This window comes from Mesoplodon bidens, assembly GCF_964165515.1.
Source record: "Mesoplodon bidens genome assembly, chromosome: 7".
Taxonomy (NCBI): Eukaryota; Metazoa; Chordata; class Mammalia; order Artiodactyla; family Ziphiidae; genus Mesoplodon; species Mesoplodon bidens.
The window spans coordinates 86457495-86481662 of NC_138164.1; the positions used below are offsets into that span (position 1 = coordinate 86457495).

At 35.5% G+C, this 24168-nt stretch overlaps 1 protein-coding gene across 5 annotated transcripts in view; it reads left to right on the forward strand.

Moving 5' to 3' along the window:
* Positions 1-24168, forward strand: part of METTL15 (methyltransferase 15, mitochondrial 12S rRNA N4-cytidine) — a 379555-nt gene that overhangs the window by 204109 nt on the left and 151278 nt on the right. For 3 of the 5 annotated variants that reach the window (XM_081241338.1, XM_081241337.1, XM_081241340.1), the window contains 2 exons: positions 1315-3093; positions 3335-5031. The exons of 1 other annotated variant lie outside the window; for it this stretch is intronic. In XM_081241338.1, coding sequence (XP_081097464.1) covers positions 1315-1760 — 446 coding nt within the window. In that variant the 3' untranslated portion in view covers positions 1761-3093; positions 3335-5031. Of the gene's footprint in view, positions 1-1314; positions 3097-3334; positions 5032-24168 lie in introns of those variants that run through there. One more of the 5 variants, XM_081241339.1, reaches the window with a different exon arrangement.

Below are 24168 nucleotides of genomic sequence, written 5' to 3' on the forward strand. Positions count from 1 at the left end.
CAGCCTCTTGCTTACTTTTATTTGTGTTTCTATATTTAATGTGCATTTCTGTAAACAATGCATAATTAGGTCTTGCTAGTTTTCAGTCAGCCTCTAAGTTTTTATTGGAGTGTTTAGTACCCTTACATTTCATGTGATTATTTTTATATTTGGATTTATTGTCTGCCATTTTGCTATTTGTCTTCTCTTTGTCTCATTTTTATTTTCCTGTTCTTCTGCCTTCTTTTGTGTTAAACAATACTTTGTGGATTATTTTTATTCTGTATTCACTTATTAGCTTTATTTCTTTGCATTATTTTTTGTTATTGCTCTAGGGACCACAATATGCAACTTTAACTTCCAGTAAAATATAAGAACCTTGTACTAGTGTAGTTTCATTTACACACTCTCATCCTTTGTGCTGTTGCTGTCATATACTATACATATCTATATCTATATTATAAAACCAAGAATGTTATGTTATAATTTTACTTAGAGTCTTGCCTTTAAAGAAATTAAGAATGACAGAAAGACAGTCCTGTCTTTTAAGAAATTAAGAGAATTATTTCTTATCTTCATATCATATCACTCATATTTTCATTACCCTCTCTCTATCCAAGTTATCACCTGATGTTATTTTATTTCAGCCTGAAGTATTTCCTTTTGCATTTCTTAAATTTAGAGCTGTTAGCAATGAATTTTCTCATTTTTAAATTTATTTGAAAATGTCTTTGAACCTTTAATTTTGAAGAATGGTTCTAAAATAGCTTTCTTGGAAGACAGAGTTTTTTTCCTCAACAATTTGAATGTTATTCCAGTATCTTATAGACTCCATTATCCTAATGAGAGATTAGCTGTTAATCATATTTTTGTTCTCCTATGTAATATATTGTTTTCCTGTGTTATATTCAAGATTTTTCTTATTATCTTCAGCTTGTAGTAGTTTGATCATGATGCATCTAGGTGCAGTTTTCTTTGTTTATTCTATTTGAGGTCCATTGAATTTTTTGTAGCTGAGAGTTAATATTTTTCATCAAAGTTAGGAAGTTTTTCATTATTATTTCTTGAAATATTTGTTCACCTTTTTCTCTTTCTCTGCTCTTGTTTGACTCCATTTACCCTTAAGAGTTCTGAAAGATGTTTCTGACAGAATAGTTTTAAACTTTGATGGAAGGCTCGGAAATAAAATGGAGATGTATGGACGAAATGACACAGTTTTCTAAGGAAACTTAGTTCCTTAAATATACACACAACACAACCCAGTAAATTTACAGTGGAAAATATTAATGTTACCTATTTGTCCTCTTTTCCTGTTTTTACAAAATCTGTTTGTAGGTGCATTTCCTCCCTCTGCTACTTATGCACGAAAAGACTTGCTACAACGATCTACCCATATCGCTACCAAGACTTTCCAAGCTTTTCGCATATTTGTGAACAATGAGCTCAATGAACTTTACACAGGACTGAAGACAGCTCAGAAGTTTCTGAGACCTGGTGGTCGCCTTGTTGCCCTCTCCTTCCATTCACTGGAGGATCGCATCATCAAACGATTCCTGCTTGGGATAAGCATGACAGAAAGGTTTAACCTAAGTGCTAGACAGAAGGTGGTACAAAAATCACAGTTGGGTTCAGATCATGAAAACACGGAAGGATTCTCTATAGGAAGGGCCCCTTTAATGTGGAAAATGATGCATAAGAAGGTACTTACTCCGGCAGATCAAGATGTACAAGATAACCCCAGAGGACGCTCAGCCAAGCTTAGAGCAGCTATCAAATTATGAGAAAGTTATCATCATCTGATTCTTCAAGTTCTTCCTCACAGTTTCTCGTGTAATATTCCTGAACAGCCTAATATAAGAAAGTGTGGGATATAGAGAGGTACGTACTATATATGTGTGGAAATAGGGGGTATTTAGCATTATTTTCTCAAAAAGAAAATGTAGGAAATATTAGCATGACACAGATAGCTCAATTCAAGATGCAGCAGTGTCTCAAAACTGGAAAAAATTGTTTATCTTAGCATTATATTTGACTTTTGAAATGCAGTCCTTTCTCTAACCAGGAATTTTTTTAAAAAAGAAGAAGAAGAAGAGAAGAATATGTGTATTTACTTAACTATGTAAATTCAAGCTGTCAAAAGAGAGATTATAATTATATCTGCATGCCCAAATTCTGAATTTAGATATTCAGATTTGCAAGACTGTCTATAACCCAAATAATTAATAATGATCATAAAATGAATTTTAATTTTCCTACTTGGGAATAATTAATCACTACTATAGCTTTCTCAAATATAGGTACTATGAAAATTTAAAAATATTCAAGTATTATTTTAAAAATGCATTATACTGATAAATTTCATTACTGAAATTACAGTGTTCATTGTTTTAAAGGGATTTTTCAGTATGATATGTGCCATGTTTTCATATATTAGAAACTAACAATGTAGAATTGCTCTAATAGCTCTCACAGAGAATGTTTCACAAAACTTTTAAAGTCAATTGTGTTTATTTTAATAATACCCCAGAATGCTTTTGATAAATAAAAATCTCTCATAATTTGAATCCTGCAATTTTAAATTGGGCTATTCAAAATATGCAAAGTCTATTTGAAATGGAAAAGTATGTTATCTCTTCCAGATACTAAAACCAATGTAATGATTGTATTTACAAACAGTAGCTGTAACTGTAAAATGTTTATTCAGGTGAAGTTCACGTGGAAGAGGATTCTTTAACAAATTAATAAAATTGATTCAGTATTCACATAACTTTTTATACATAAATATGCACTTCTAATTTATTCAGTTATGCAGCAAGTACTGAACTAGGCAAAGAAACAAAAGGCGAGTAAAATACACATAGCCCATAGTATCAGTCCTGTGGAGTTTATAGTCTAGCTGAGAAGAGCAATGGTAGTTAAATAATCATAAATATTAGTATAAAATTGACAAAGTGGTAAGGGCTATAATGAAGTAGTACAAGGTACCATAAGTATATCTAATAGGGATTTCATCTACTGAAGGAAACCAGGTCTGACAACATGATGCTTGATTTGTGACTTGAAGGATGAATAAGAGATAATTAGTAAAAGGATACATGGGCATGTTCATTAAAGGTGCATGTAGGGCTTCCCTGGTGGCGCAGTGGTTGAGAGTCCGCCTGCCGATGCAGGGGACACGGGTTCGTGCCCCGGTCTGGGAGGATCCCACATGCCGCGGAGCGGCTGAGCCCGTGAGCCATGGCCGCTGAGCCTGCGTGTCCGGAGCCTGCGCTCCGCAATGGGAGAGGCCACAACACTGAGAGGCCCGCGTACCACAAAACAAGAAAAAAAAAAAAAAGAAAAAAAAAAAAAAAAGGTGCATGTAAATGATTGTTTCTTAAGTAGTTTCCCTTAAAGTCATATTTATACTATTAATTTGCTCAGTAAACTATTTATTCAAATACAGGAAAAATTCAGCTTCTCAATTATGATTACAAACTCTAAGTTGGTGAATCCAATGAATAAAATATCAACATAACTATATGGGCAAAAGATAAGAATTAAATACTTGAATTTACCTCAGACTTACTTTATCTACCTCTGTAAACTTTAGCTTTAGTTCCCAAGTTTGTTTACCACTTGTAATTTACAGACTTTATTCAGATCTGAACAATTCTGCAGTGAAATCAGAATTAGAAAATATTCTAGGGAGCAGTATGCTCAAATTAGAAACAAATGAAAGTACCTAGCTTAATCTCCTCAGTCCTTCCTGAAGAATTTTGTAAGTTCCTCTTTGTATGTACGTCATATTTGTGAATGAGAATGATTCCCAAAGGTAAGTGCCCATCTGAGTATCTGATCAGAATATAAAAGATCACATATAATATTCAACAATGATTCACCTATTTCATCAATCATTTTTGGATGCTATATAATACAGGAATCTTTTCATTAATGTTAAATGGAAATTGACTGCCCTGGGTTGGACGGCATCCTTCCAAACTTCATGTCCTTTCCAAAACCTCATAATGTGACCTTATGTGGAAATATGGCTATTGCAGATGTAAGTAGTTAAGAGGAGGTCATACTGGAGCAGGGAAGACCCTTAATCCAATATGTCTGTGTCATTATAAGAAGAGGAGAAGAGAGAGACACAGGGAAGAATGCCACAAGAAGGTAGAGGCAGAAATTGAACTGGTATATTTACAAGCCAAGGGACACCAAGAATTGCTGGCAACCATAAGAAGCTAGGAGAGAAGCATGGAATAGATTCTCCCTCATAGACTTTAGTAGGAACTAATAACTCGGCTGACACCTTGGTTTCAGACTTCCAAGCTCCAGAACAGTGACAGAATAAATTTCTGCTATTTTATGCCAGCCAATCTGTGGTAATTTATTACGACAGCCCTAAGGAACTAATACTCTGACCAAAAAAAAAAAAAAAAAATATATATATATATATATATATATATATATATATATATATATATCTTGAAAAATATGCATGAAGAAAAAATCATACTTCAATAAACACAAAATAGGTTTCAAAATGTTGTAGTGTAAAAATGTATTAGCTTTTTTCTGTAATTAGGCTGTTTGCTACAATCATTCTTACCTGCCTCTTAGTCTTAGTTGTAGGATGCATAATAAAATACATGAATAAGTTTCAAATTGTTAACTCTGGAGAATGCTTTAGGGAAATTCATACAATACATATAGAAAATAAAACAGATTATTGAAATGAATACATTTTAGTACATTTTATTGGAAAAGTACATTACTTTTCCAATAAAATATAAACTATATAAAACAAGCAGTTGTTTTACGTTTCAGAATCTTTGTATCGACTGCTCTCTACCAATCATTTTAATATAACATCCATCCCATTGTGTAGGACATCACTTAACAGGTTTTAGTTCATTGCTTATTAAGAAATGAAATTTAATAACTGCACATAATTTTTAATTGATATCCCTATTTTGTATATTGATTTCATTTTGACAATTATATGTTAGTTATGTAATCTTTTAGAAATTTCTAGGATAATTTTTGGGGGGTAATTTTTGGGCTATATCATATCTATATTTTTTTTTCTATTTCATGTAATATGTGATATCTATATATTTTTTCTATTTCATGTAATATTTCATATATGGTTTGTGCTTAAATTCATTTATATTGAACTATTTATTATCTTACAACCGATAGTTTATAAGAGAATACAGGGCTTCCCTGGTGGTGCAGTGGTTGAGAGTCCGCCTGCCGATGCAGGGGACATGGGTTCGTGCCCCGGTCTAGGAGGATCCCACATGCCACAGAGCAGCTGGGCCTGTGAGCCATGGACCCTGAGCCTGCGTGTCTGGAGCCTGTGCTCTGCAATGGGAGAGGCCACAACAGTGAGAGGCCCGCGTACCGCAAAAAAACAAAACAAAACAAAACAAACAAAAAAAACAGCATGTCTAAGTGTTGTTTTTTTGAATTATTGAATGTTATTTTTTTATATAGCAGGTTCTTATTAGTTATCCATTTTATACATATTAGTGTACATATGTCAATCCCAATCTCCCAGTTCATCACAACAACAACACCACCACCCCCCTCCGGTTTCCCCCCTTGGTGTCCGTACGTTTGTTCTCTACATGTGTCTCAGTTTCTGCCCTGCAAACCGGTTCATCTGTACCATTTTTCTAGGTTCCACATATATGTGTTAACATACGATATTTATTTTTCTCTTTCTGACTTACTCTGTATGACAGTCTGTAGGTCCATCCACATCTCTACAAATGACCCAGTTTCATTCCTTTTTATGCCTGAGTAATATTCCATTGTATATATTTACCACATCTTCTTTATCCATTCATCTCTCGATAGGTATTTAGGTTGCTTCCATGCCCTGGCTACTGTAAATAGTGCTGCAATGAACATTGAGGTGCATGTGTCTTTTTGAATTATGGTTTCCTCTGGGTATAAGCCCAGTAGTGGGGTTGCTGGGTCATATGATAATTCTGTTTTTACTTTTTTAAGGAACCCCAATACTGTTCTCCATAATGGCTGTATCAATTTACATTCCCACCAACAGTGCAAGTGGGGTCCCTTTTCTCCACACCCTCTCCAGCATTTATTGTTTGTAGATTTTCTGATGATGTACATTCTAACTTCTGTGAGATGATACCTCATTGTAGTTTTGATTTGCATTTTTCTGATAATTAGTGATGTTGAGCAGCTTCTCATGTGCTTCTTGACCACCTGTATGTCTTCTTTGGGGAAATGTCTATTTAGGTCTTCTGCCCATTTTTGAATTGGGTTGTTTGTTTTTTTTAGTATTGACCTGCATGAGCTGTTTATGTACTATGGAGATTAATCCTTTGTCCATTGATTCATTTGCAAATATTTTCTCCCATTCTGACTGTTCTCTTTTCGTATTGTTTGTATTTTCCTTTGCTTTGCAAAAGCTATTAGGTTTCATTAGGTCCCATTTGTTTATTTTTGTTTTTATTCTCATTTCTCTAGGGGGTGGGTCAAAAAGGATCTTGCGGTGCACGAACACATCATAGGGTGTTCTACCTATGTTTTCTCTAAGAGTTTTATAGTGTCTGATCTTACATTTACGTCTCTAATCCATTTTGAGTTTATTTTTGTGTACGGTGTTAGGGAGTGTTTTAATTTCATTCTTTTACATGTAGCTGTCCAATTTTCCCAGCACCACTTATTGAAGACACTGTCTTTTCTCCATTGTATATCCTTGCCTCCTTTGTCATAGATTAGTTGGCCATGGGTGCGTGGGTTTATCTCTGGGCTTTCTATCCTGTTCCATTGATCTATATTTCTGTTTTTGTGCCAGTACCATATTGTCTTGATTGCTGTAGCTTTCTAGTATAGTCTGAAGTCAGGGAGTCTGATTGCTCCAGATCCACTTTTTCCCTCAAGACTGCTTTGGCTATACGGGGTCTTTCGTGTCTTCATACAAATTTTAAGATTTTTTTGTTCTAGTTCTGTAAAAAAATGCCATTGGTAATTTGATAGGGGTTGCATTGAGTCTGTAGATTGCTTTGGGTAGTATAGTCATTTTCACAGTATTGATTCTTCCAATCCAAGAACATGGTACATCTCTCCATCTGTTTATATCATCTATAATTTCTTTCATCAGTGTCTTATAGTTTTCTGCATACAGGTCTTTTGTCTCCTTAGGTGGGTTTATTCCTCGTTATTTTATTCTTTTTGTTGCAGTGGTAAATGAGAGTGTTCCCTGAATTTCTCTTTCAGATTTTTCATCAATAGAATATAGGAATGCAAGAGATTTCTGTGCATTAATTTTGTATCCTGCAACTTTATCGAATTCATTGATTATCTCTAATAGTTTTCTGGGGCATCTTTAGGAGTCTCTACGTATAGTATCATGTCATCTGCAAACAGTGACAGTTTTACTTCTATTCCAAATTGAATTCCTTTTATTTCTTTTTCTTTTCTGATTGCTGTGGCTAGGGCTTCCAAAACTATGTTGAATAATAGTGGTGAGAGTGGACATCCTTGTCTTGTTCCTGATCTTAGAGGAAATACTTTGAGTTTTTCACCATTCAGAGTGATGTTTGCTGTGGGCTTGTCATATATGGCCTTATTATGTTGAGGTAGGTTCCCTCTATGCCCACTATTGGAGAGTTTTTATCATAAATGCGTGTTGAATTCTCTCAAAAGCTTTTTCTGCATCTATTGAGAAGATCATATAGATTTTATTCTTCAGTTTGTTACTATGGTGTATCACATTGATTGATTTGCTTATATTGAAGAATCCTTGCATCCCTGGGATAAATCCCACTTGATCATGGTGTATGATCCTTTTAATGTGTTGTTGGATTCTGTTTGCTAGTATTTTGTTGAGGATTTTTGCATCTATATTCATCAGTGATATTGCTATGTAATTTTCTTTTTTTGTAGTATCTTTGTCTGGTTTTGGTATCAGGGTGATGGTGGCCTCATAGAACAAGTTTGGAAGTGTTCCTTCCTCTGCAGTTTTTTTGAAGAATTTGAGAAGGATGGGTGTTAACTGTTCTTTAAGTGTTTGATAGAATTCACCTGTGAAGCCATCTGGTCCTGTATTTTTGTTTGTTGGAAAAGTTTTAATCACAGTTTCAATTTCAGTGCTTGTGATTGGTCTGTTCATATTTTCTATTTCTTCCTGGTTCAGTCTTGAAAGGTTATACCTTTCTAAGAATTTGTCCATTTCTTCCAGGTTTTCCATTTTATTGGCGTAGATTTGCTTGTAGTAGTCTCTTAGGATGCTTTGTATTTCTGCAGTGTCTGTTGTAACTTCTCCTTTTTCATTTCTGTTTTATTGATCTTTGCTATTGTTTTCTTTGTTTCTATTTCATTTATTTCTGCTCTGATCTTTATGATTTCTTTCCTTGTGCTAACTTTGGGTTTTCTTTGTTCTTCATTCTCTAGTTCCTTTATGTGTAAAGTTAGATTGTTTATTTGAGATTTTTCTTGTTTCTTGATGTAGGCTTGTATTGCTATAAACTTCTGTCTTAGAACTGCTTTTTCTGCATCCCGTAGGTTTTGGATCATCGTGTTTTCATTGTCATTTGTCTCTAGGTATGTTTTAGATTTCCTTTTTGATTTCTTCAGTGATCTCTTGGTTATTTCGTAGCGTATTGTTTAGCCTCCATGTGTTTGTGTTAGTTACATTTTTTTCCCTATAATTGATTTCTGATCTCATAGTGTTGTGGTCTAGAAAAGATGCTTGATATGATTTCAGTTTTCTTAAATTTACTGAGGCTTGATTTGTGACCCAGGATGTGGTCTATCCTGGAGAATGTTCTGTGTGCACTTGAGAAGAAAGTGTAATCAGCTGTTTTTGGATGAAATGTCCTATAAATATTAGTTAAGTCTATCTGGTCTATTGTGTCATTTAAAGCTTGTGTTTCCTTATTTATTTTCATTTTGCATGATCTGTCCATTGGTGAAAGTTGGGCATTAAAGTCCCCTACTATTATTGTGCTACTGTCGATTACCCCTTTTATGATTGTTAGCATTTGCCTTATGTACTGAGGTGCTCCTATGTTGGGTGCATATGTATATATAATTGTTACATCTTCTTTTTGAATTGATCCTTTGATCATTATGTAGTGTCCCTCCTTGTCTCGTGTAACATTCCTTATTTTCAAGTCTATCTTATGTGATATGAGTATTGCTACTCCAGCTTTCTTTTGATTTCCATTTGCATGGAATATCTTTTTTCCATCCCCTCACTTTCAGTCTGTATGTGTCCCTATGTTTTGTATCCATTCAGCAAGCCTGTATCTTTAGGTTGGAGCATTTAATCCATTCACGTTTAAGGTAATTATCGATATGTATGTTCCTGTTACCATGTCTTAATAGTTTTGGGTTTGTTTTTGTAGGTCCTTTTCTCCTCTTGTGTTTCCCACTTAGAGAAGTTCCTTTAGCGTGTTTTGTAGAGCTGGTTTGGTGGTGCTCAATTCTCTTAGCTTTTGCTTGTCTGTAAAGCTTTTGATTTCTCCATCCAATCTTATTGAGATCCTTGCCAGGTTGAGTAATCTTGGTTGTAGTTTCTTCCCTTTCATCACTTTAATTATGTCATGCCACTCCCTTCTGGCTTGTAGAGTTTCTGGTGAGAAATCAGCTGTTAACCTTATGGGAGTTGCCTTGTATGTTATTTGTCATTTTTCCATTGCTGCGTTCAATAATTTTTCTTTGCCTTTAATTCTTGCCAGTTTGATTATTGTGTGTCTTGGCGTGTTTCTCCTTGGGTTTATCCTGTATGGGACTCTCTGTGCTTCCTGGACTTGGGTGGTTATTTTCTTTCCCATATTAGAGAAGTTTTTGACTATGATCTCTTCAAATATTTTCTCGAGTCCTTTCTCTCTCTCTCTTCTCCTTCTGGTACCCCTATAATGCGAATGTTGTCCCAGAGGTCTCTTAGGCTGTCTTCCTTTCTTTTCATTCTTTTTTCTTTATTCTGTTCTGCAGCAATGAATTCCACCATTCTGTCTTCCAGGTCACTTATCCGTTCTTCTGCCTCAGTCTGCTATTTATTCCTTCTAGTGTATTTTTCATTTCACTTATTGTAGTGTTCATCTCTGTTTGTTCTTTAATTCTTCTAGGTCTTTGTTAAACACTTCTTGCATCTTCTCAATCTTTGCTTCCATTCTTTTTTCCGAGGTCCTGGATCATCTTCACTATCATTATTCTGAATTCTTTTTCTGGAAGGTTGCCTATCTCCACTTCATTGAATTGTTTTTCTGGGGTTTTATCTCTTTTCTTCATCTGGTACATATCCCTCTGCCTTTTCATCTTGTCTATACTTCTGTGAATGTGGTTTTTGTTTCACAGGCTGCAGGATTGTAGTTCTTCTTGGTTCTGCTGTCTGCCCTCTGGTGGATGAGGCTATCTAAGAGGCTTGTGCAAGTTTGCTGATGGGAGGGACTGGTGGTGGGTAGAGCTGGCTGTTGTTCTTGTGGGAAGAACTCAGTAAAACTTTAATCCACTTGTCTGCTAATGGATGGGGCTGTGTTCCCTGCCTGTTGGTTGTTTGGCCTGAGGTGATCCAACACTGGAGCCTACCTGGGCTCTTTGGTGGGGCTAATGACAGACTCTGGGAGGGCTCACTCCAATGAGTACTTCCCAAACTTCTGCTGCCAGTGTCCTTGTTCTCACAGTGAGACACAGCCACCCACAGCCTCTGCAGGAGACCATCCAACACTAGCTGGTAGTTCTGGTTCAGTCTCCTATGGGGTCACTGCTCCTTCTCCTTGGTCCTGATGAGCACACTACTGTGTGTGCTCTCCAAAGTGGAGTCTCTGTGTCCCCCAGTGCTGTTGAAATCCTGCAATCAAAAACCACTAGCCTTCAAAGTCTAATTCTCTAGGAATTCCTCCTCCCATTGCCAGACCCCTGGGTTAGGAAGCCTGACGTGGGGCTCAGAACCTTAAATCCAGTGTGTGGACTTCTGCGGTATAAGTGGTCTCCAGTTTGTGAGTTACCAACACAGCAGTTATGGGATTTGATTTTATTGTGATTGCACCCCTCCTACCATCTCATTGTGGATTGTCCTTTGTCTTTGGATGTGGGGTATTTTTTTGGTGAGTTCTAGTGTCTTCTTGTCGATGATTGTTCAGCAGTTAGTTGTGATTCCGGTGCTCTTGCAAGAGGGAGTGAGAGCACGTCCTTCTGCTCCGCCATCTTGAACCAATCTCTGTAACTAGGTTTTTGAGATTAACTAAAATTTCTTAAAATTCTCTTGCAAATTGTTGAAAATTGTATTTTCTTTAGTCTTTGCAAAGTATTACATATCTTCAGAGGTTTATAAACTCCTTTATTCTAATTTCTCTTTTTAAATGAGAAGCAGAGATAGTAATGAATTTATACTGTAGAATTTTTTTTAATAATTTAATTTCATTTGAAATCTTATTCAAAAAGTATGAGACAGTTCTTAATGGAAAATTCAAAATGTACAACATTTACAAAATTTATAGCAGCACTTTCATTTGGTTAAAGAAGATAAATACTTGGATATGTTCATTCAATAAGTATAGATTAAAGCCTGACCATTTAGGAAGAAATCAAAAACACCTCTCTCAATTCTTTCCTTCTTTTTATACTACTTCCCTTTCCCTCTCTCTGTTTATGTGTGAATTTCTTATGCCATTGTAGATGACATTCATTTATATTTCACATTTACTCTAGAAAAAGAAATATGCAATATTAGCATGTACTCTCACAAACTAAGCCCTACATGTTAGATTCTTAGTAATGGGTAAGGATTAACTAAAAATTGCTTCTGGTTAACATCTGTAATTTTTATTTTAATGTATCTCTTTTTCTATTGCGTTTTCTTGTGTGCTGCAGTATTCTGATAGATTTATTTGTGCCTAAACAGCATTCCATAATAGAAAGAGATAAGTATTAAAATGTGAAGAGAATTTTGTGAGGTTCTTGACAAATATAAATTTAATGACAGAGATCCTGATTGGAGATAAATTTTTCTCAGAAACACAATGCCATATATTCAATGTTCAATGAAGTATGGTTTGTAAAATTCAGCATGATATTCTACAGAAGCTAGATTGTATAACAAGCATAACTATTTTTACATTATTTTCTCAAATTTCATCTGTTTATAGCGACTATTCACAAGTAATATTTGGTAACATACAGCGTGATCTGCAGGAATGCTAAGAGATAGTTTAAATATAAATTTATTTATTTTTTTAACATCTTTATTGGAGTATAATTGCTTTACAATGGTGTGTTAGTTTCTGCTCTATAACAAAGTGAATCAGCTATACACATACACACTTCCCATATCTCTTCCCTCTTGCATCTTCCTCCCTCCCACCCTCTGTATCCCACCCCTCTAGGTGGTCACAAACCTCCGAGCTGATTTCCCTGTGCTATGCAGCTGCTTCCCACTACCTATCTATTTTACGTTTGGTAGTGTATATATGTCTATGCCACTCTCTCACTTTGTCACAGCTTACCCTTCGCCATCCCCATATCCTCAAGTCCATTCTCTACTAGGTCTGTGTCTTTATTCCTGTCTTACCCCTAGGTTCTTCATGACCTTTTTTTTGGGGGGCGGGGGTTCCATATATATATGTTAGCATATGGTATTTGTTTTTTCTCTTTCTGACTTACTTCATTCTGTATGACAGACTCTAGGTCCATCCACCTCACTACAAATATCTCAATTTCGTTTCTTTTTATGGCTGAGTAATATTCCATTGTATATATGTGCCAAATCTTCTTTATCCGTTCATCTGTTGATGGGCACTTAGGTTGCTTCCATGTCCTGGCTATTGTAGATAGAGCTGCAATGAACATTTTGGTGCATGACTCTTTTTGAATTATGGTTTTCTCAGGGTATATGCCCAGTAGTGGGACTGCTGGGTTGTATGGTAGTTGTATTTTTAGTTTTTTAAGGAACCTCCATACTGTTCTCCATAGTGGCTGTATCAATTTACATTCCCACCAACAGTGAAAGAGTGTTCCCTTTTCTCCACAGCCTCTCCAGCATTTATTGTTTCTAGATTTTTTGATGATAGCCATCCTGACCGGTGTGAGATGATATCTCGTTTTAGTTTCGATTTGCATTTCTCTAATGATTAATGATGTTGAGCATTCGTTCATGTATTTGTTGGTAATCTGTATATCTTCTTTGGAGGAATGTCTATTTGGGTCTTCTGCCCATTTTTGGATTGGGTTGGGTTTTTTTTTTGTTATTGAGCTGCATGAGCTGCTTGTAAATCTTGGAGATTAATCCTTTGTCAGCTGCTTCATTTGCAAATATATTCTCCCACTCGGAGGGTTGTCTTCTGGTCTTGTATATGGTTTCCTTTGCTATGAAAAAGCTTTTAAGTTTCATTAGGTCCCATTTGTTTATTTTTGTTTTTATATCCATTTCTCTAAGAGGTGGGTCGAAAAGGATCTTGCTGTGATGTATGTCATAGAGTGTTCTGCCTATGTTTTCCTCTAAGAGTTTGATAGTGTCTGGCCTTACATTTAGGCCATTAATCCATTTTGAGTTTATTTTTGTGTATGGTGTTAGGGAGTGTTCTAATATCATACTGTTACATGTAGCTGTCCAATTTTCCCAGCACCACTTATTGAAGAGGCTGTCTTTTCTCCACTGTATATTCTTGCACCCTTTATCAAAGATAAGGTGACCATATGTGTGTGGGTTTATCTCTGGGATTTCTATCCTGTTCCATTGATCTATATTTCTGTTTTTGTGCCAGTACCAGACAGTCTTGATTATTGTAGCTTTGTAGTATAGTCTGAAGTCAGGGACCCTGATTTATACAGCTCCATTTCTTGTTCTCAAGATTGCTTTGGCTATTCAGGGTCTTTTGTGTTTCCATACTAATTTTGAAATGTTTTGTTCTCGTTCTGTGAAAAATGGCAGTGGTAATTTGATAAGGATTGCATTGAATCTGTAGATTGCTTTGGGTAGTAGTCATTTTCACAATGTTGATTCTTCCAATCCAAGAACATGGTATATCTCTCCATCTATTTGTATCATCTTTAATTTCTTTCATTACTGTCTTATAATTTTCTGCATGCAGGTCTTTTGTCTCCTTAGGTCGGTTTATCCCTAGATATTTTCTTCTATTTTGTTGCAATGGTAAATGGGAATATTTTCTTAATTTCACTTTCAGATTTTTCATCATTAGTGTATAAGAATGCCAGAGATTTCTGTGAATGAACTTTGTATCTTGCTACTTTACCAAATTCATTGATTGGCTCTAGTAGTTTTCTGGTAGTATCTTTAGGATTCTCTATGTAGAGTATCATGTCATCTGCAAACAGTGACATCTTTACTTCTTCTTTTCCAATTTGTATTCCTTTTATTTCTTTTTCTTCTCTGATTGCTGTGGCTAAAACTTCCAAAACTATGTTGTATAATAGTGGTGAGAGTGGGCAACCTTGTCTTGTTCCTGATCTTAGTGGAAATGTTTTCAGTTTTTCACCATTGAGGACAATGTTGGCTGTGGGTTTGTCATATATGGCCTTTATTATGTTGAGGAAAGTTCCCTCTATGCCTAGTTTCTGCAGGGTTTTTATCATAAATGGGTGTTGAATTTTGTTGAAAGCTTTCTCTCCATCTAGTGAGATGATCATATGGTTTTCTCCTTCAATTTGTTAATATGGTGTATCATGTTGATTGATTTGCATATATTGAAGAATCCTTGCATTCCTGGAATAAACCCCACTTGATCATGGTGTATGATCCTTTTAATATGCTGTTGGATTCTCTTTGCTAGTATTTTGTTGAGGATTTTTGCATCTATGTTCATCAGTGATATTTGCCTGTAGTTTTTTTTGTGTGTGACATCTTTGTCTGGTTTTGGTATCAAGGTGATGGTGGCCTCCTAGAATGAGTTTGGGAGTGTTACTCCCTCTGCCATATTGTGGAAGAGTTTGAGAAGGATAGGTGTTAACTCTTCTGTAAATGTTTGATAGAATTCGCCTGTGAAGCCATCTGGTCCTGGGCTTTTGTTTGTTGGAGGATTTTAAATCACAGTTTCAATTTCAGGGCTTGTGATTGGTCTGTTCATATTTTCTATTTCATCCTCGTTCTGTCTCGGCAGGTTGTGCATTTCTAAGAATTTGTCCATTTCTTCCAGATTGTCCATTTTATTGACATAGAGTTGCTTGTAGTAATCTCTCTTGATCCTTTGTATTTCTGCAGTGTCAGTTGTTACTTCTCCTTTTTCATTTCTAATTCTATTGATTTGAGTCTTGTCCGTTTTTTTCTTGGTGAATCTGGCTAATGGTTTGTCAATTTTGTTTATCTTCTCAAAGAACCAGCTTTTAGCTTTATTGATCTTTGCTATCATTACCTTCATTTCTTTTTCATTTATTTGTGATCTGATCTTTATGATTTATTTCCTTCTGCTAACTTTGGGGTTTTTTGTTCTTCTATCTCTAATTGCTTTAGGTGCAAGTTTAGGTTGTTTATTTGAGATGTTTCCTGTTTCTTAAGGTAGGATTGTATTGCTATAAACTTCCCTCTTAGAACTGCTTTTGCTGCATCCCATAGGTTTTTGTTGTCGTGTCTCCACTGTCATTTGTTTCTAGGTATTTTGTTGTTGTTTTTGTTTGTTTGTTTTTGCGGTACGCGGGCCTCTCACTGTTGTGGCCTCTCCCATTATGGAGCACAGGCTCAGGACGTGCAGGCTCAGTGGCCATGGCTCACGGGCCCAGCCACTCCGCGCCATGTGTGATCCTCCCAGACCGGGGCACGAACCCGTATCCTCTGCATCGGCAGGCGGACTCTCAACCACTGCGCCACCAGGGAAGCCCTGTTTCTAGGTATTTTTTTATTTCCTCTTTGATTTCTTCAGTGATCACTTGGTTAATCAGTAGTGTATTGTTTATACTCCATGTGTTTGTCTTTTTTACAGATCTTTTCCTGTAATTGATATCTAGTCTCATAGCATTGTTGTTGGAAAAGATTCTTGATATGACTTCAATTTTCTTAAATTTACCAAGGCTTGATTTGTGACCCAAGATATGATTTATCCTAGAGAATGTTCCATGAGCACTTGAGAAAAATGTGTATTCTGTTGTTTTTGGATGGAATGTCCTATTTTATTTAAGTACATCTTTTTTAATGTATCATTTAAAGCTTGTGTTTCCTTATTTATTTTCATTTTGGATGATCTGTCCAATTGTGAAATTGGGGTGTTAAAGTCCCCTACTATGATTATGTTACTGTCGATTGCCCCTTTTATGGCTGTTAGTATTTTGCCTTATGTATTGTGGTGCTCCTATGTTGGGTGCATAAATATTTACAATTGTTATATATTCTTCTTGGATCGATCCCTTGATCATTATGTAGTGTCCTTCTTTGTCTCTTCTAATAGTCTTTAATTTAAAGTCTATTTTGTCTGGTATGAGAATTGCTACTCCAACTTTCTTTTGATTTCCATTTGCATGGAATATCTTTTCCATCCCCTCACTTTCAGTCTGTATGTGACCCTAGGTCTGAAGTGGGTCTGTTGTAGACAGCATATATATGGGTCTTGTTTTTGTATCCATTCAGCCAGTCTGTGTCTTTTGGTGGGAGCATTTAGTCCATTTACATTTAAGGTCATTATTGATATGTATGTACCTATTCCCATTTCCTTAATTGCTTTGGGTTCGTTATTGTAGGTCTTTTCCTTCTGTTGTGTTTCTTGCCTAGAGAAGTTCCTTTAGCATTTGTTGTAAAGCTGGTTTGGTGGTGCTGAGCTGTCTCAGCTTTTGCTTGTCTGTAAAGCTTTTAATTTCTCCATCAAATCTGAATGAGATATTTGCTGGGTGGGGTAATCTTGGTTGTAGGTTTTTCTCCTTCATCACTTTAAATATGTCCTTCCACTCCCTTCTGGCTTGCCGTGTTTCTGCTGAAAGATCAGCTGTTACCCTTATGGGGATTCCCTTGTGTGTAATTTGTTGTTTTCCCTTGCTGCTTTTAATATGTTTTCTTTGTAGTTAATTTTTGATAGTTTGATTAATATGTGTCTTGGCATGTTTCTCCTTGGATTTATCATGTATGGGACTCTCTGTGCTTCCTGGACTTGATTACCTACTTCCTTTCCCATATTAGGGAAGTTTTCAAGTATAATCTCTTCAAATATTTTTTCAGTCCCTTCGTTTTTCTCTTCTTCTTCTGGGAGCCCTATAATTTGAATGTTGGTGCATTTAATGTTGTCCCAGAAATCTCTGAGACTGTCCTCAGTTCTTTTCATTCTTTCTTCATTTCTTTTTTGAGTGCTGCAGTATTCTGATAGATCTTTTGTGTCTAAACAAGATTCCATAATAGAAAGAGATAAGTATTAAAATGTGAAGTGAATTTTGTGAGGTTCTTGACAAATATAAATTTAATGACAGAAATCCTGTTTAGAGATAAATTTTTCTCAGAACCACAATGCCATATTTTCAATGTTGAATGAAGTATGGTTTGTAAAACTCAGCATGATACTCTAAAGAAGCTAAATTGTATAAAACATAACTATTTTTATATTATTTTCTCAAATTTCATCTGTTTATAGCTACTATTCCCAACTAATATTTGGTATCACACAGGTTGATCTGCAGGAATACTAAGAGATAGATTAAATATAATTTTTTTTGTCTTGTTACAGTCTATATTTTCAAAAGCATTAAAACATCAATAGAATTAATTAATGCAAGACACTGTGATGATATTTCATAATACTTATCATTTAGGTGGACCTTAAAATTCTTCACAGAGGTTTTGGCCACCTCACTCTCTTCTCACATAATTTACCAAGATTGTTCAACATCAAAGTAAAGAAATAAAATGTAATGCTCTGTTATGCAAAGTAGAAGTTTGCCTTTTTGGTAATGTAACCTCTCCTTAGGCAATTCTTTACCTTTAATACAGGGTATTTAAGTACAAATTTTCTGCCATTAGCATATGACCTATTAAACATATCACTGCCCAGATATTAGAATACAAAGCTGAAATCAAACAAGAGGACGTGCTCCATTTCTGATTGTTGAGTAATAGTTTCTGTTCATTAAACTCTATCTTTATGCTTGGCCAGTAATACTTGTCTGCTGTGCACAAGGTGAGGATCTGTATTGTTAAACAATCAAATGGTATGATTCCTCATTCTTTCACGTGGAAAAGCATTATCATCCAACTCTTATAAGTGCTAAATTGAGGGGAAGGCTGTATAGCCTTGTAAATAAAACCATTGGCTTTGGAGTCAGAAAAACGAGCTTGAATTCCAGGTTTGAATATATTAGCTGAATAGCTCTGTAGTATGCTGAATTCTCATTTATTTCACTTCAAAATGAGTACAGTATTGGTACTTTCTCATCAGGTTACTATGAATCAAATAGGAAATACTCATTAAATATTTATGAGTTACCAGAAAGTCATAATTACCAAAATGTAACTCACATTTCTGGACACCATGGTTAAGGAGGTATGTACTTTTTTCCTGGTAGTTTTAAGTGCAGCCTCTGCATCACTAGCAGTAGTTGATTGAGTTTATAGTCGGTTTATTATTTGGGAATTTTATTCCTGTTTGTTATTTATTTAACACCCCCGTGTTTGCTATACCTTGACAAGGCCTATAAAACACACAGTAATTGCCCTTGTGGAGTTTCCATTTATAAGAAAACAAACTGGGAAGAAAAGAACCAGTTGCTCAAGTTATTTGACATCCATTTAGGTCAGAGAATGTTATTTGTTCTACACTTCCATATCAGTAAGTGTCCTACCTAATTGGTCCTTGTAGTAATATTCTCCAAAATACATTTTGAGGAGGGAAAATGAGTATTTTATGATATATGAGATGGAAGATTTCTAAAGGAGTATTTAAAAAGTTTCCTATTTCTGCACTCTAAAGTCAATGTGGAAAGACTAAAGAACCAATAAAGTGTGTATGTTGCAGGTGTTAAGGGGATAATAACATGAAAGGTAAATAGACAGTTCACACTTAGAATGAGCTGATGATCTTCTCTTACAGCACCACCAAAACGTATTTATTATAACTGGATCTATGTAATTCCCACCCACTTACCTTTTTCTCAGAATTTATAAATCTCTTACTTTATCTTCATGTTGTACTCCTGTTTCTCATCAGAGAGCTTATCGTGGCTCGTTTTCTTTCTGTCTTCTCTAGGACTTAGTTCAGTCAATTTTCTTGCCCTCTTCAGTCTTTAATCCATTCTCCACTGGTATCTTTCCTTCAATCTACAAACATATTCAAAAGTGAACCATGTTAATAGCAATTCATAATGACTAAAATCTCTCCTTGACTGTGTTTTCCTTACCAAAATATCCCCCATCATTCTGTTTTCTTTCATATCTTGACCTCCAAAAGAAAGTCTCCACTACCTCCAACTCTTCATCTGACCTCCAAAAGAAAGTCTCCACTACCTCCAACTCTTCATCTATATTTCACTTATCCAATTCCAGTATACTCTGTATAGAAACTATTGTCTTAAGTATTAATGGTGACCTCTTAATTACCAGGCCCTGTATCCTAATCTCCCTCTTCACTTTCTTGATCTCTTCAGCATTTGATAATGTTTCTCTATCCTTCCATAAAAATCTGTTCTCCATTGCATTCTCCAAAATCACTCCTGTAGCTTTTTCTCTCTAACTCTGATTCCTTGACTTAACCCTCTTTATCTGTCCTGTTAAGCCAGACTATGTCTCTTGTGAGTTGTTCACAAGGTATAGGTAGTCCTAAGGATGTAAATTTAGTGAAGGCAGTACTATGAAAATTACACCATGATCATCCATGGAGTAGATGAGAGATGAGCATCCTGCCAAGATAACAGACAGTGGAAATAACAGAGATTGAAGTCTTCCTGGAAGTTAAAATTGACATCAAATTAAGTAAGGTGTGTCCTGGACTTCCCTGGTAATGCAGTGGTTAAGAATCCGCCTGGCAATGCAGGGGACATGGGTTCAAGCCCTGACCTGGGAAGGTCCCACATGCCGCTGAGCAACAAAGCCCATGCACCACAACTACTGAGCCTGTGCTCTAGAGCCTGTGAGCCACAACTACTGAGCCTGCATGTGCCACAACTACTGAAGCCCGTGCTCCTAGAGCCCATGCTCCACAGCAAGAGAAGCCACCACAATGAGAAGCCTGTGCACCACAATGAAGAGTAACCCCTGCTCGCTGCAACTAGAGAAGGTCTGTGTGCAGCAACAAAGACCCCACACAGACAAAAATAAATAAATAAAATAAATAATTTTTTTTTAAAAAGTAGGTTGTATACCAACAACCAGGACTTTAGCTTTGGTAATGGCAAACAATAATTTGGACCAACCATCCACTCAGAACAACTAGAAAGCCTAGAAAAAAATTTTTAAATAAGAATTCTCTTTGAAAACACCAGAGGGTTAATAAGGCAGTGAAAAATATCCAGGAGAAGAAGGAAACCCAAAGAGGTTAGCCCAGCATTTGTAGCTGCCAGTTGCTAATTCCAGAAGTGGCAGCTGAGAAACTAAACAGAACTTCTGATGACAGTCTTTAGGGAGTACAGGTGAACTCAAAGCCAACTGGACCTTGAAGGAACTGAAGCTCAGTTTCAAATCATCTTAGTCCTTGAATTGGATTAAATTGATCCTGGATGCCAGAGTCCCTAAATGCCTCATAAAAGCAGTTTTAAATACTCTTTGGGGAAAAACAAATTCTTACACACAAATCATTTCAGTAGTATTTCATATTTAGTTTCCATCACTAAACCAGAAATTAGTCAGTCATGAAGAGACAAAGCATGATTTTTAAAAGAGAGAAAAATCCAGGTAATAAAACACACTAGGGCAGGGGGGTATTCAGACAAATGCTATAAATATGTTCAAGAAAAATAAACTGGAAACTATAAAGAATAAAACAAAAATTATAGAACTGAAAAAATAATACCCAAGCTTATGAACTCAGTGGGCTGGTTTATGATCAGATTATACACAGCTAAAGATAAATAGTGAACTAGAAGTTATTTCAGAAGGAAATATCCAGAATAAAGCATGGAGACAAAAAGAAAAAAAAAAAAGAAGAGTACAAGAGGCATTGGAGTTACAATGAGAAGTCTAATTCATGTGTAATTAGAATCCCAAAAGGAGAAATAAAATAGAACAGAAGCCACATTTGGATAGAGAATGGCTAAGAATGTCCCCAAACTGATGAAAGACATCAAGTTACAGTTTCAAGGACCCCCAAAACTTCCTAGGAACAGCATCTTAAAACCCACTGGAAGCCAAAATCATAGGCAATGGACATTCTCAGGGAATATGGCTCACAAGGGCTTTTGAGGGGAGGGGGTACTGATGGAATCCAGCAAACCAAAATACAAAACAAAATATCAGTTAAGGAAGAAGTTTGATAAAATGTACTAGGATAAGCTTCAAATGCATGTAAATACAGAACTAAGAGTAAACAACTGTGGGAATTATTGCTACGGATCAGAATGCAAACATAAGTCTTGAGAATGTAAAATTAACAGAACTCACCAAAGGTATGAGTTTAAGAGGTCTGTTTCATTGACGTGTGTTTCAGTTTTTGTGCCAGTACCATGCTGTTTTTATTACTGTAGCTTTGTAGTGTAGTCTGAAGTTAGGGAGTGTGATACCTCCAGCTTTGTTCTTTTTTCTCAAGATTGCTTTGGTAATTCAGGGTCTTTTGTGGTTCCATATAAATGTTATGATTATTTGTTCTAGTTCTATGAAAAATGTCATGGGTATTTTGATAGAGATTGAATTAAATCTGTAGATTGCTTTGGGTACTGTGGACACTTTAACAATGTTAATTCTTCCAATCCATTTCTTTCTAGTGTTTTCAAATTGCTTCATCTCAACATCACTAATCATCAGAAAAATGCATATCAAAACCAGAATGAGATATCACCTCACACCTGTCATAGTGGCTATCATAAAAAAGACCACAAATAACAAATGTTGGCAAGGATGTGGAAAAAAGGGAAGGTTTATACACTGTTAGTGGAAATGTAAATTGGTGCAGCCACTGTGAAAAACAGTATGGAGTTTTCTCAAAAAACTAAAAGTAAAGCTGCCATATGATCCAACAATGTCACTGCTGGTATATATCTGAAAAAAATGAAAACAATAATTCAAAAAACTATATGCACCCCAATGTTCATGGCAGCATTATTTACAATAGCCAAGATAGGGACACAACCTAAGTGTCCACCAACAGAAGAATGGATAAAGAAGATGTGAGGTGGATATTTAGATGTGTGTGTGTGTGTGTGTGTGTGTGTGTATACACACACATATATATATATATCACACATGGAATATTACTATATATGTCTATATATCACACATGGAATATTACTCAACCATGAAAAAGAATGAAATTCTGCCATTTGCAAAAGTGTGGTTGGACCTAGAGAGTAGTATGCTTAGTGAAATATCATATTAAGGCAAATACTATATGTTATCACTTATATGTGGAATCTTAAAGATAAATATGTATATATAAAAACAGATGCACAAATATGGAGAACACACTAGTGATTATCAGTAGGGAGAGGAAATGAGGGAGGAGCAGGATAGGGGTATGGGATTAAGAGATACAAACTACTATGTATAAAATAGATGAGCAATAAGGGTATATTGTACAGCACAGGGAAATATAACCATTATTTTTAATAACTTTAAATGAAGTATCTATAAAAATATTGAATAACTATGTTGTACACCTGAAACTAATATAATATTGTAACTCAACTATACTTCAAATAAGTAAATAATAGAAGTGAAGAAAATGTACTACTGAAGGGGACTACTCAACTCATGGAACTTTCACTCAAACAGTAGTAAACATCTTACATTTCTGCACAGTACTGATATGGTAAGAAAAAAAGAATATGTCCTCTTCTTGGATTTACATATATTGTTTATGGTTTTGCTTTTCTCTTTTTAATGGCACCATACCTACTTCTTCTGAATCTATAAATTATAGTTTTCACACACAAATCTCTTTGATGATGATGAAAACCATGTTTAAGAGCCAGCCAGATGACTTTCCCATTTTCTGTTATGTACATACATCTATGATTTTCATGGGGTAGGGAGGGGTTAGGGAGAAGGGGAAGAAAACAACTATCATGAATGTTGAACCTGTCTAGTTATTCTAGAATCTATCATTGTTCCTTTGAAGAAATTCAACATTTGCCTTACAACCAGAGAATAAACATCAGCTGCTAGAGAAAGCTATTGAATTTCAAAATCCCTTTGAAATGTCATGTTAACCTGTTTAACTTTCAGTCAGTTCTTTCACCAAACATTTCCTGATGACTCCCAGATCTAAGACTGCTTATATTTCTCTAACTTAAAAGTTTGTTTCCTTCACTTGCAAACGAACTGTGGTGAATGAATCAGCGCTGTTTAGACCTGGGAGAAGTATATCACAGCTGCAATCTGTGTACAATTGTTCTGCAGGTTAGTTCAATTTGTGAACATTGAACAGGGTCAAATGTAAAATCTGGTCATTTGACTAAAACTACATGGCTCTAGCCTTTTATTTAGCTTTCCATTAAATTTTAATCTTTAAAGCTGTATTTGTTTCACTTATTATCTTTTATTCTGAGATATGTAGAAATCAGACAACCATTAATTTATTATTTGACTCAGCAACACCTATTGAGTGTCTGTTTGCTAGGTGCTGTGGGTAAAAGTGAAAAAAATGGTGTGCCCCTTGTTCTTGAACCACATTATGGTATAAACTGAGACAGTTATGTAAGTTCTGAAAAGTTAGAATGTAATAGGCTAAATACTATAATAGATGTTAAAATTCTATAAGAGCACAAAGGAATTAATAAATGAATGAAGTTTTCTTCTTCCAGGCAGAACTGGATTTATAGTCAGCTCTTCATATCTGTGGGTTCTGCATCTGTATATTCAACCAACCTTGGGTAGAAAATATTGGGTAAAAAAATAATCAGAATGTTGTAAAAAGCAAAATTTGTATTTGCCTCATTCAGGAAACTACATAGTATTCACACTATATTAGGTATTATAAGTAACCTAGAGATTATTTAAAGTATGCAAGAGGATGTACAAATACTATGACATTTTGTATAAGGAATTTGAGCATCCATAGATTTTGGTATCCGTGTGGGTCCTGGAACCAATCGCCCATAGATACCAAGGGATGTATAACTGATCCTTTTAGTGTGAGAGCAATAGGAATTGTG